Source organism: Salmo trutta, chromosome 16, assembly GCF_901001165.1.
Source record: "Salmo trutta chromosome 16, fSalTru1.1, whole genome shotgun sequence".
Classification (NCBI taxonomy): domain Eukaryota; kingdom Metazoa; phylum Chordata; class Actinopteri; order Salmoniformes; family Salmonidae; genus Salmo; species Salmo trutta.
In genome coordinates this window covers 31624783-31637013 of record NC_042972.1, presented here as the reverse complement: position 1 = coordinate 31637013, position 12231 = coordinate 31624783, and the positions used below count along the sequence as shown (strand labels likewise).

At 44.0% G+C, this 12231-nt stretch overlaps 1 protein-coding gene across 6 annotated transcripts in view; it reads right to left on the bottom strand.

The window, feature by feature from the left end:
• Nucleotides 1-12231, bottom strand: part of LOC115150540 (collagen alpha-1(VII) chain) — a 120197-nt gene that overhangs the window by 27724 nt on the left and 80242 nt on the right. For 5 of the 6 annotated variants that reach the window (XR_003867123.1, XM_029693953.1, XM_029693952.1 and 2 more), the window contains exons 66-88: nt 11714-11749; nt 11555-11590; nt 10876-10980; nt 10703-10768; nt 10540-10575; nt 10383-10418; nt 10186-10233; nt 9890-9925; nt 9497-9622; nt 9033-9242; nt 8865-8900; nt 8737-8781; nt 8493-8609; nt 8290-8361; nt 8092-8136; nt 7661-7696; nt 3898-3933; nt 3774-3818; nt 3515-3547; nt 3283-3345; nt 3037-3072; nt 2811-2891; nt 2595-2663 (exon numbers count right to left, since the gene is read on the bottom strand). Coding sequence is in view for 5 of the 6 variants with exons in the window: in XM_029693953.1 (XP_029549813.1) it covers nt 2595-2663; nt 2811-2891; nt 3037-3072; nt 3283-3345; nt 3515-3547; nt 3774-3818; nt 3898-3933; nt 7661-7696; nt 8092-8136; nt 8290-8361; nt 8493-8609; nt 8737-8781; nt 8865-8900; nt 9033-9242; nt 9497-9622; nt 9890-9925; nt 10186-10233; nt 10383-10418; nt 10540-10575; nt 10703-10768; nt 10876-10980; nt 11555-11590; nt 11714-11749 (1449 nt within the window). In the remaining variant the exon portion in view is untranslated. Of the gene's footprint in view, nt 1-2594; nt 2664-2810; nt 2892-3036; nt 3073-3282; nt 3346-3514; nt 3548-3773; nt 3819-3897; nt 3934-7291; nt 7328-7660; nt 7697-8091; nt 8137-8289; nt 8362-8492; nt 8610-8736; nt 8782-8864; nt 8901-9032; nt 9243-9496; nt 9623-9889; nt 9926-10185; nt 10234-10382; nt 10419-10539; nt 10576-10702; nt 10769-10875; nt 10981-11554; nt 11591-11713; nt 11750-12231 lie in introns of all 6 variants that reach the window. The other variant, XM_029693949.1, reaches the window with a different exon arrangement.

Sequence of the window (12231 nt, the reverse complement as noted above, 5' to 3'; positions counted from 1 at the left end):
GGGATGGATGGAGGGAGAAGTTGACGTGAAACTCAAACATCTGGATTAGGTTGTTTGCAAATTCACTGAAGATGGACAGCAATAGTAAAACATTTAGAACTCCCACCCACTGTGTTTTCAAATCATCATTTTTTATTTTGCTACTGTTTTGGCCTTTTGACCTTCATTAGAGCATTAGACCATTAACGGGAGTGTCATTTGGTTAGTACAGTACATCTCGTCCTTTCAAAAGCTCATATTTCTCCTGAACCATATTACATCCTGCTAAAGCTTCCGGTGAATGATGTGAATGCGTGTGTGTGGGCTTGTATTACTATCCTCATGGGTACCGGAAACCCCCAAAAGTCCCTGCAAGGATTGTAAAACAAAGAAAATTCCCCTTGTGAGGACATTTCCCAGGTCCCCATAAGGATAAAGGCTATTTTAGGCTTAGGGGTAATGTTTGGGTTACGATTAGGGTTACAATTGGGTTTATGGGTCAGGTTTAGGAGTTGGGGTTAGATTTAGGGTTAGGATTAGGGTTAGGTAAACAGGATTTTGAATGGAAATAAATGTTAGGTCTCAACAAGGACACTAAACATATGCTGTGTGTGTGTGCGTGCATGCATGTGTAGCACATGGGGATGTGTGAAACTTACTCCCTCAGCCTGAAATGTCGCCACTTGCGCCGCAGAATTGCTAGCTTTTCGCATGGCACTGACTGATAAGACACTTGAGGGGGGAGGTCACTTGTCACCTCTTCTTTGATTTGGAGAGACGTTGTATAAAGAGGATATGAGTCATGGCCATTTACAGTAAAGAAAAGAGGGATAAATGTGCAGCTGGAGCTTCTGAATGAAGCCCTTATCAGAGTCCTAAATATGTACAGTCCACACAGCAGTGTTGTAGAATATTGGACCATTGACTTTCATACTTTTAGATTTCTCAGCACAGCTCAAGCAATTTCTCCAACCATAACCACATTCAAATGAATAGAGCTCCCCAGTGGCGCAGCGGTCTAAGGTAGAGGTCAACCGATGAATCGCCATGGCCGATTAATTAGGGCCAATTTCAAGTTTTCATAACAATCGGTAATCGGCCTTTTTGGACGCTGATTATGGCGATTACATTGCAATCCACGAGGAAACTGCGTTGCAGGCTGAACACCTGTTACGCGAGTGCAGCGTCACCTTGTGGCTGCAAGGAGCCAAGGTAAGTTACTAGCTAGCATTAAACTTATCTTATAAAAAACAATCAATCTTCACATAATCACCTGTTAACTACACATGGTTGATGATATTACTAGGTTAACTAGCTTGTCCTGCGTTGCATATAATCAATGTGGTGCCTGTTAATTTATCATCAAATTACAGCCTGATTCAACTTCGCCAAACGGGTGATGATTTAACAAAAGCACATTCGCTGCACAAATGTACCTAACCATAAACATCAATGCCTTTCTTAAAATCAATTCCGTATTTCACTGAAAGAATAAACGTTTTGTTTTCGAAATGATAGTTTACGGATTTGACCATATTAATGAAAGAAGGCTCGTATTTCTGTGTTTATTATATTATAATTAAGTCTATGATTTGATATTTGATAGAGCAGTCTGACTGAGCAGTGGTAGGCAGCAGCAGGCTCGTAAGCATTCATTCAAACAGCACTTTACTGCGTTTGCCAGCAGCTATTAGCAATGCTTGATTCACAGCGCTGTTTATGACTTCAAACCTATCAACTCCCGAGATTAGGCTGGCAATACTAAAGTGCCTATAAGAACATCCAATAGTCAAAGGTATTTGCTATAGAGAGAAATAGTCGACGCGTCATAATTCATATAATAACTACAACCTAAAACTTCTTAACTGGGAATATTGAACCACCAGCTTTCATATGTTCTCATGTTCTGAGCAAGGAACTTAAACGTTCGCTTTTTTACATGGCACATATTGCACTTTTACTTTCTTCTCCTACACTGTGTTCTTGCATTATTTAAACCAAATTGAACATGTTTCATTATTTATTTGAGACTAAATAGATGTTATTTATTTATTTATTATATTAAGTTAAAATAAAAGTTTTCATTATTCATTCAGTATTATATATATATATATATATATATATATATAAAAGAATTGGCCGATTAATTGGCATTTGCTTTTTTAGGTCCTCCAATAATCGGTATCGGCGTTTAAAAATCATAATAGGTCAACCTCTAGTCTAAGGCACTGCATCTCAGTGCTAGAGGCGTCACTACAGACCCTGGTTCGATTCCAGGCTGTATCACAACCGGCCGTGATTGGGAGTAACATAGGTTGGCGCACAATTGGCCCAGCGTCGTCCGGGTTAGGGTTTGGCCGGGGTAGGCCGTCATTGTAAATAAGAATTTGTTCTGAACTGACTTGCCTAATTAAATAAAGGATAAAAAATAAAATTAAAATAGGAACTGGAGCTGTGTTGGTTGGGAATTTTGTGGAGGTGCCAGGTCGGGCTGTGCGTCCCCGTGGACGGTGGTCTCACAATGGACTATTGCGGCTCTGCGGCTGTGGACTCTGAATTAGCCTGAAGGAGAACTCAATCCAAACTCACATCACCTACCTGATCCTCTCACTCACCTTTCCTGGGGGGCCACTGTCCCCCTGCTCCCCTTTCAACCCTGTGGAGCCCATTGGTCCAGCGATACCCTGAAGGAGGGAAGAGGGGAGGACGTTTGATAAAGAACAAAAGCAGCAGCCTGTAAATCATTATCAAAGACAAATCCACACTGAAGCTGATGCCATCATAAGACATACTATAAACATGAAGAGAGTCAGATACCATACAGTACATACCTGTTTGCCTGGCAACCCTGGTGTTCCCTCTTTTCCAGGTATTCCGTCTCTTCCTGGGACCCCTGGCTTGCCCCCCTCGCCCTTTGGAGAGACACACAGCATGTCACCACCATAACTGATGTGCGTGAATTGCTTGGTGTGTGTAAAACTATGGTGGTGATGGAGGTGTGTGTGTGTTGGCTCTACAGTATGTGAGCTGTAAGTCCCATGGAGCTGCTGTACTCACCGTCTGCCCTGGCAGACCTGGAGGTCCTGACGGACCCTGGGAAGAAAGAGTATCATTACAATACATCATATAATATTAAACACACATTACTGTGTCAATGGCCTGTTGAATTACAGTAGGCCTAAATGGAAAGTGTGAGCATACAAGGAATTCCCAGTCCAATGGGAATATACTAGAGCAGCAGTTTAGCCTGCAAAAATCTACAGTATGAGAGTTGGTTTATAGATGACTGATGTTTTGACGTACCACAGCTCCAGGAGGCCCTGCAGGTCCCGGCAGTCCCATGCTGCCTTGGGGTCCAGACAGTCCCTGTGGAACAGGAGATTCAATTCAAAGAGATTATTATAAAGCTCTGTGTCTTTGACTGTGAATGGGTGAGTAGTTGCCTAAACACTGAGGCAATAAACAACAGGAATATATAGAACTCATATAAAACGTAGTAGAAGACAAAATATATAACACATAAAACAAGTGTCACCTGAATGCCAACCCCAGGCACTCCTTGATTACCCTGTCAGAGATAAAAACACACTCTCAGAAGAAAAAGGTACACACTTAAAATGATCATATCATTCCAGTGGCGTAATACTAAGCTACTACAGCCTAAGCCACATCTACACTAATCAATGCATCAGAGCTGGCACAGATAATAAATAGGTAGATATTCATTATGGAAGACAGGATACAATATACTTTATTGTCCATTTACATGGAAATGACATGGAAGATGATCTCACCTTGACCCCTGGTGGACCTGGAGGCCCGTTGGTACCGATCGGACCCTACAATTACAAATCGATAGTATTAGTATACTTACAGCGCTGTGTGTGTGTGTGTCAGAGAGGAGAGTATCATGCTTACAGTTGATCCTCTAATTCCAGGTTCTCCAGGGTTCCCCTGCAAACAAGAGACAAGAGCATGCTGGATTCACATGACCAAGACATAGCACACACACAGAGTGACACAAGCATGATACAAGTTACAACATACAAACACACAGCAAATTGAACATGTACATAGACAAAGACACATACACACATAAACAAGTGCATACACACAGTACATACATGAACACCCCCGCAAAACAAATTCACACACACACAAACAAATACACAACTGCATACACACACACACAACTGCATATACACAATACACAACTCCAAACTGCATATACGCACAATACAAAGAAACACACATGGTATACAATGTGCAAACAGTGCTTTGGGAGGGCTGAGAAGCAGAAAACAGAGCAGGTGAAGCCACATGCACAGAAAGCCAGCAGACCTAAGCCTCTCAAATGCAAAATACATCTGTTAAATATCTGACGAGCATGTATTATTTTTCAGTATTCACTATATACCCTATTATGTCCATTTGATCTTTGCTATGGTATGCTAGTGTTTGTCATCTATTTTCTTATCTCAGGTAAAGATGTGTGGTGTTTAATACATAAACAGTGGCGACCCGCAGAGCCCCACCTGTTTTGAGCCACACATTTTTTGTAAAAAAGAAAGAGGGTTTGCCTGTTTTCAACAAAGAAATATATGATTTCTAATACACTTGAATAATTTATAATAGTTTCATAACAAAGAATGACATAACTGTAAATGTTTTGTTCTTTCTTACTTTTGAATCAAGAAGTGGGTTTAAATTGTCATTTCTATTCATCCTTAATACGTGTCGCATATCAGTTTGCAGAATAAAAAACATGATCTGGCGCTGACTAATGGCGAATAAACTATAAACTATCAAAATATAGAGAGTTGCACACTCCATATATAAACTCCCAGTAATTTATTGGGTATTTACCAACGTTTTGGCATCACTGTGCCTTCTTCAGGGTGCTATCAGTTTGCAAACCAGGTAAAAAATATATTTAAAAAATCATTGAGTTAATAAAGCCTCCATACAAACATGGTCTCTTTTTGCCCTCTTGAGTAAGGCAGCTCCAAAATGCAGGTGTTTCAGCCTAGCTCAGTGTGTCACACCCTGATCTGTTTCACCTGTCTTTGTGCTTGTCTCCACGCCCCTCCAGGTGTCACCAATCTTCCCTATTATCCCCGGTGCATTTATACATGTGTTTGTCTGTTGCCAGTTCGTCTTGTCAGGTCTTACCAGCGTGCATTCCAGTCTTCCTGTTTCTCAAGTTCTGTTTCCTAGTTTTCTTGGTTTTGACTATTCTGCATGCCCTGACCCTGAGCCTGCCTGCCGTCCTGTACCTGCCTGACTCTGACCTGATCATGAACCCCTGGCTGTCCTCGACCTGCCCTTTGCCTGCCCCATGTTTACAATAAATCATCTGAGAACTGTACTATCCGCCTCCTGTGTCTGCATCTGGGTCATATCCTGAGTCGTGATACAGTGTTTTCTGTGGTGGAAAATAGAGTGTAGGGGTTGGTAATGTTCTCTAGTTGCGCTGTAATTGCCTCAGTGTTCTGTCACTCATGGGGACACTCCGTCACTGCCAAATCTAAGGGTCGAGCTCGAAAATTCAGGCCCTTGAGTGCTGCCATAGTTAAATTAGAAGTGCCCATCAATAAGGCTCAAGGTCATTGGCCACAGATAAAATCACATCAAATGACTTTATATCTACAGTTGCTTTGATTAGAATTGATCATGTCAACATCATGGTTTCAAAATCTTAGCTAGCAGTCATCATCATGAATCAAGTTGACAATCTACTGGGATAATCCTTGTCATATGAAGATAAATAATGAAGTGAAATTATAGATAAAAAAGTATCGGTGCTCATTGGCCATTACACAAGTTGGAAATCACAAATTCAACAATGAGTGGTTTGGAAGCATTGCAAAGCAATCACTAGCTTGCTATTCAGTGGAGTGGGTGTGTGGTCCCAGTTCTAGGTGTATGGGTCTCTTTTCCAAACTTAAAATTATAAACATTCAACATTGGCTATGCTGTAAATCCAGCATGATTTCTGCAGCGCTCGAAACATCTGTTAACTCGGAACTGGAATATCTGACTTTAGTGAGTTCAAGACAACTGGGAACTCGGGAAAAAACTAGCTCCAACTGGGAAAATATGTTTGAACGGTCATCCAACTCGGAATTGTAAGTCGGGAACTCGGGCCTCTTTGTAGAGCTACGACCTGAAGATCATTGACGTCCTCATGATTCGACCTAGTTTTTTTCCCCAAGTTCCCAGTTGTCTTGAAAGCACCATAAATCCAGAGAATGACAGACTTTGATGACAAAATTTGACCACGAAGGGCCGCCGCACCACCTTCCTGTTCAAGTGAGCAAAGCACAACAAGGTGAGTCCAAAAATGTGTTGTATGCTACTGCATAAACAATGAAATATGCTAGGGAGATATGTATACTGTAGCTAAGAAAGTAATACTAAGTATATGTTGTGTCGTAAGCTGTTAGTAGCCCATGTTAATTTTGCCTACTGTTCTGACTTGGTGGTGCACATGTAGCCTATAACCTGTTTTAGAGAAATGTAATCATTGAATATTGTAAGAGCTTTCATTGTCTGCTTATATGCCCCCTTTATTTGTCCTACGGTTCTGACTTGGTGTACAGGGAGAACACTGTAAGAACAGACCATGTTCTGAATTCTGTCGCTGTACATTTCAGAAGTGCTGAACAAATAGTTATATCGACTACGTCCGTCCTAGCTCGCTCATTAATGTCTTAATCAAAATTATGGATTGCCTCTTATCTGCTTGTCGTCCCCTTACGCCATAGTTTGTACATCTCAATTGTCACCATTCTAGTGCAATTAATGTATTGTTTAGTGCTGTGTTGTGTCGTGGCTTTGCTGGCATGCATCCCCCAAATGTTTATTTTTTGCCCCACAAAGATTTACATGCTAAAAATCACCACTGTACATAAAACATTCCAGACATCTTGGATATGACAGGGGTGCTCTGGAACAAGTGGTCCAGATTAATATGTCACAAGTCTCCTATCAAGGCCCAACTCTAGTTTCAGTCCCCTGGGAGATGGGCCCTAATACTAATGAATGAGAATTAAAGTGGAGAAATGAATGCAGATGATGGTGAGGTGGAGGACTGTGTGACCATGTGTGCATGTTGATGGTGATTCGGTTGATACTAGCGTCCCTTGACATGATGTTGCAATGCCATTTCCCAGGGCTACGCCCCCCCCCTCCAAACACATCTGCTTCAGTGCGTTGTCCCTGTACACTTCCTTCCCGAAACATGTACCCCACCCCCCAGCCCCTCCTACGGGTCACAAGCATGCCAGCCAGCAGCACAGAAAAAACCTACCGGTCTGCCCAGCACTCCAGGGAACCCAGGCAGGCCCTAGAGTCAGAGAGGGAGGAGAGGAAGAAGGAGGGGGAGAGGAAGAAGGGAAAGAGTAGGTTAGTTTGAAGTGTTGAAAAGAGAGGGAGGGACAGAAAGGGAGTAACATAGATCAAAAGGAGACATATTGAAAGGGGGAGGTAAGAAGAAAGAGGGAGGGGTAGTTAGAAGCAGAGCTGCAAAAGGTTACTGTCTAAAGGTTATATGTAGCCTCAGCCCAAAGGAAACAGATACAGTAGCTCCATCAGCTCCATCGGCAGCCTAGCACTCACAGCCTTTCATATGCAGGACCAGCCCAAAAGGAGGCTGCCTGGCTGAGTTACTGTTACTCACTGAGCGGCCTTGAGGACCAGCTGGCCCTTGTGGACCCTGCTCCGAAACATTGTGGGATGAAATAAGAAGCGTGAGTTATCTTCTCTCTCCCTCCACACCTCCAGTTCTCTCTCTCCTTCTACCCATCTTTCTCCTCTTCCTGCACATGTTATGACTACTATGTCCCTGAGTTCTTCCAGACCAGGGACACTCTGGGCCCTAGTTAGTCATGGCTGATTACACATCATCATTGATTGTCATACTTACCAACTGTATGGTTGGACATTTTATGATCACTGTGTCTGAAACACAACATTATCGGCTTAACTACAGTACAACCAAGATATTGAAGAACTAAAAACTGTGTTTTTTTTTATGTCTGGGATCTGTCTCCTGGAAGCTGTCTCTTTAAAAACATATGAGTCTACAGTATGCACCCCTCCTCCTCTCACCGGCTTCCCATCCTGTCCCGGTTTTCCAGGTTCTCCTGCTGTCCCCTGAAATGACCAAAAAACAACCTGGTTACTACTAGCTACCACTACAACAATGTCTTGACAACCTCTGCAGAACCATAATCACACAATGAAGAGGGGTAATACAACCTGGCATGAGGGAGTGCCAAAACTTTGGTCAGGGCAGCACACACTCACCTGAAAGCCATTGCGTCCCTGCTCTCCAGATGGCCCTCGATCGCCTTTATCTCCACGGGGACCTGCAATACCCTGTTAGACACACACACACACAAACACACACACCCACAGACACAGCAGGTTAAACACAGCAGGTTAAACACAGCAACACTATGAAGCCTGCCTGATGAAGTACTGTAATATATTGAGTTAGGTGTTCTCACCCCGTCTCCTTTGGATCCCTGTGGTCCTGAAGCACCAGGCTCTCCTTTCGGTCCTGTGACCCCAGGGGGCCCCCTTGCTCCGGGGAGTCCAGCCTGACCCGCTTCTGCAGAAGCACCCTAAAACAGACACACGCACACCCCCCACTAAACACACTCCAAACAGTAGCCTCTGGATAAACGATGATATGTTTACTGTAATGACGACTCATTAGAAAGTAGTAGTGTGTTCAGGTCAGGGACATACCTTTGGTCCAGGTGGGCCCACTAATCCAGCTAGCCCATTTTTCCCCTGATGAGAACAGTCAAGCGCATGTCAACATCCATATATATAGTACATTGAATGATGATTATCGTGGTGGCGAATATACTCACATCCTCTCCTTTGTCACCTTTCTCTCCTCTCTCCCCCTGAATTCAAAGTGGAATCACATGAAACAGCTCTCATTCACATGCTCTTCCTCTTCTTTTTTTATTTTTATATTCCTCCTCTCTTCTCCCTCTCCTTGAACCCCTCCTTCCTCCCATCCTTCTCTTCCTCACCTTATCTCCAGGGCGTCCAGCTTCTCCCAGTTCTCCGGCTCTCCCTGGTACTCCAGGTATTCCAGGTTTTCCTGGCTCTCCAGCCTGTCCCGAGGGCCCCACTGGGCCCTTCTCTCCGATGGCCCTCCCTATGGGTCCTGTGGCCCCTACAGGCCCCTGTTCCCCCTGTTCTCCCTTCACACCTCTCTCCCCAGACAACCCGCGAGCACCCTGACATGCAAATGAGTAAAGACATTAATTACACATACTCTCCTAGACATGATAATTGTATTCAAAATCTATGCAATCATACAGATAATCAATTTTAGAGTAAACAGAAAGATATACATTACATCATGGGTCAAATAAACACACTAACAGAATGTCTGAGTTCACTCTACTACACCATTTGTGTGGCGGTCTTGATATTAGCTCTATTCAACACAACGGCCCCAAATAGCCCCAAATAGTCCCCGCCCACTCACGTCTATCCCTGCTGGTCCTCTCTGTCCGGCCTCTCCCTTGTCTCCTCTCTGGCCCTTCTCAGCTTGCTCCACCACAGGTTTGACCAGCACATTCCTCCTCTCCACAACCAACTTCAAGTCCTGCACCTACAGACAGGCAGTACAGGGACAGAGATGTCAAGGTTTTATTCAACAGGCATCAAACGGAAGAAAACGGGTTGAAACAGAGGGGGCCTACCTGGACTTGTCCAATGAGAACTGCTTGTTTTCGTTTCCAGTTGTAACCGTTTTTAAAACACTTTGCTAAGGCTAATGAATACGACCCAGGCCTGGTCAAGATGAGGGAAACTCATCTACACAACACAGCTATGACTTAATGTCACATCACATTACAAAGATTTAGTATTCACTTACCTCAATCCCAAGATTAGAGAGGGCCTTCTGCACATCCTGATAGGAGAAGCACAAACAGTGTCAAGGAGGAGAGGCTATAGCACACAGCCATACTTGTTGGGCTTATACCTATTACTGAACATGATTTGGCTAACACTTGTGTAACGGAAGCTAATCTGCATGCCAAAACAGCTGTAAATCGTAGCATCCTTAGCATAATGTAAAAGCTCAGGAGCACACGTGGTGTGTCTGTGGCTCTTCTTGTAGAGTATGTCAGTCAGACAGGCCTCTGGGTTGTGCAGGTCAGGTTGTCTTACCACTGCTGTTCCAGGCCTGCCCGGTTTCCCGTCCTCTCCGGGGTCACCCTGTCAATAACATCTCAGTATTATCGCCCACATGCCACCCTTTATCAAAGATTCACAAACCCATACACACAGATAGATAATCAGAAAAGAGCATGTATGCTCATTCATATGCAAGATGTAATCATACACACGCACACACAAAAACTTACACTTTCACCTTTACCACCCACTGCTCCTTTCTCCCCCTGAAATACAAGAGTGAAAGGGTCAGTGTAAGGTCAGAGATCAGACTAAAGGACAGATGGATGGTTGGAGAGACCTGGACCATGTATATGAATAAAGATTTAGACGATGACACAAACTTACTCTGGCTCCTACAGCCCCTGGGATTCCAGGCACACCCTGAGAGACACAGAGATTTGGGAATCACTATCAGTGATTCAGGGTGCAAGAGTAACATACTAGAGACAAGTACTGCTACACCGGGCTATGCTATGATGCACAGCTCATATTCAACATAGTAACTCACTGGGGTTCCTGTAGACCCCTGAGGGCCAGGGATAGATGGTGCTGGAGCTCCCTTTACATAGACCACCTGAGAGGGAGAAGAGAGGGGAGAGAGATTACTGTATAACCAGAGCACAATAGACAAGTGACACATACATATATTTGAAGAAGCAGAACCATATGGCTGTACTGTACCTGTCCTGGAGGTCCGATGGTGCCAGGGACCCCTGGGGGCCCAGATAGACCAGTTGGCCCTGTAGGCCCTGCAAGGCCCCGGTCTCCCTTCAGCCCGTCACGGCCCTGGAACAAATGCACAAGCACACAAATTCACACACCAACTTCAGGCCAGCACGGACAATACTCCATTCCTAAGGGGCCTGAACTAGAAAGGAGGAAATCAAAGCAGGTGAGCCCTATCCCCCTATCCACCTCATCATCTTCTCTGATTTCCTAGAGATGATTAATATCAATTTGCGCATGAAACTACAGCCTTGGCATTCCGTGCCCCTGTGGATCCCCTCTCAGAAGTGGCTGATGCTCAAAGGCAGGGCTTGATCATTAGACAATGTTGCATTTATAAGGCTGACGCTTAGAGTGCTACTGATTCCACCGAGAAGGCAGGTTGTGATGGTAATATCAATGTCAGAGTAAAGTACGCTAAATAGACACAAACTCTGACTGGAATTGAAGGCGAGAAAATTATAGAAGAGGGATAATGAGAGACACTAAAGAACCGAGGAGAGCAGGATTGATGAAGACGGAGGGAAATAAGGAGAGAGAGGAAGAGAGAGACAGCAGGGGAGGAAATTAAGGACATTTTTCAGACAGAGAGCGAGAGAGGAGAGATAAAGATACAAGGTAACAAGTTACTAACGTCTCTTCCAGCAGCCCCAGCCTCTCCTTTGTCACCCTGTAAGGTAGGGAAACATCATTCATATCACACTCACATTAACTACAAATGAACATTAACAGCAATATCGGCACAGCAATGGGCGTTTACAGAATAGTCCTGAGTGCTGTGACCAACACTGACCTTCCTGCCATCTTCCCCCGGTTCGCCATCCTCGCCCTGCAAAACACAACAACACAATAACAAACTTACCATACTAACAATGCTGAAATGCGCATTTATCAAAGATCAGCATGCTGTTGTATCAAGCAGAGCCTCTCAGTCAGATAGATAATGTATTGCCGGTGCTTTGTCTGGTCATCCCATTACCTCTTCGCTTAACACTAAAAAACAGACAGGCTACATCCCAAATGGCTCCCTATTCCCTACATAGTGCACTACTTTTGACCAGAGCCCTATGGGTCCTACTCAAAAGTAGTGCACTATATAGGGAATAGGGTGCCATTTGGGACACACACCTAATCATTATGCAGCACAGCCACTCAGGTGGAATAAAAGCCTCACATTCCCATCTGATCAGTGCACTTTCACCAGAGGATGTGATAAACACGTCTAATGGTAATTACACAGATAGACAGAGACACATAGGACTCACTGGTGATAAAGCTCATAATGAATAGCACTGAATAGCATCGAATTCA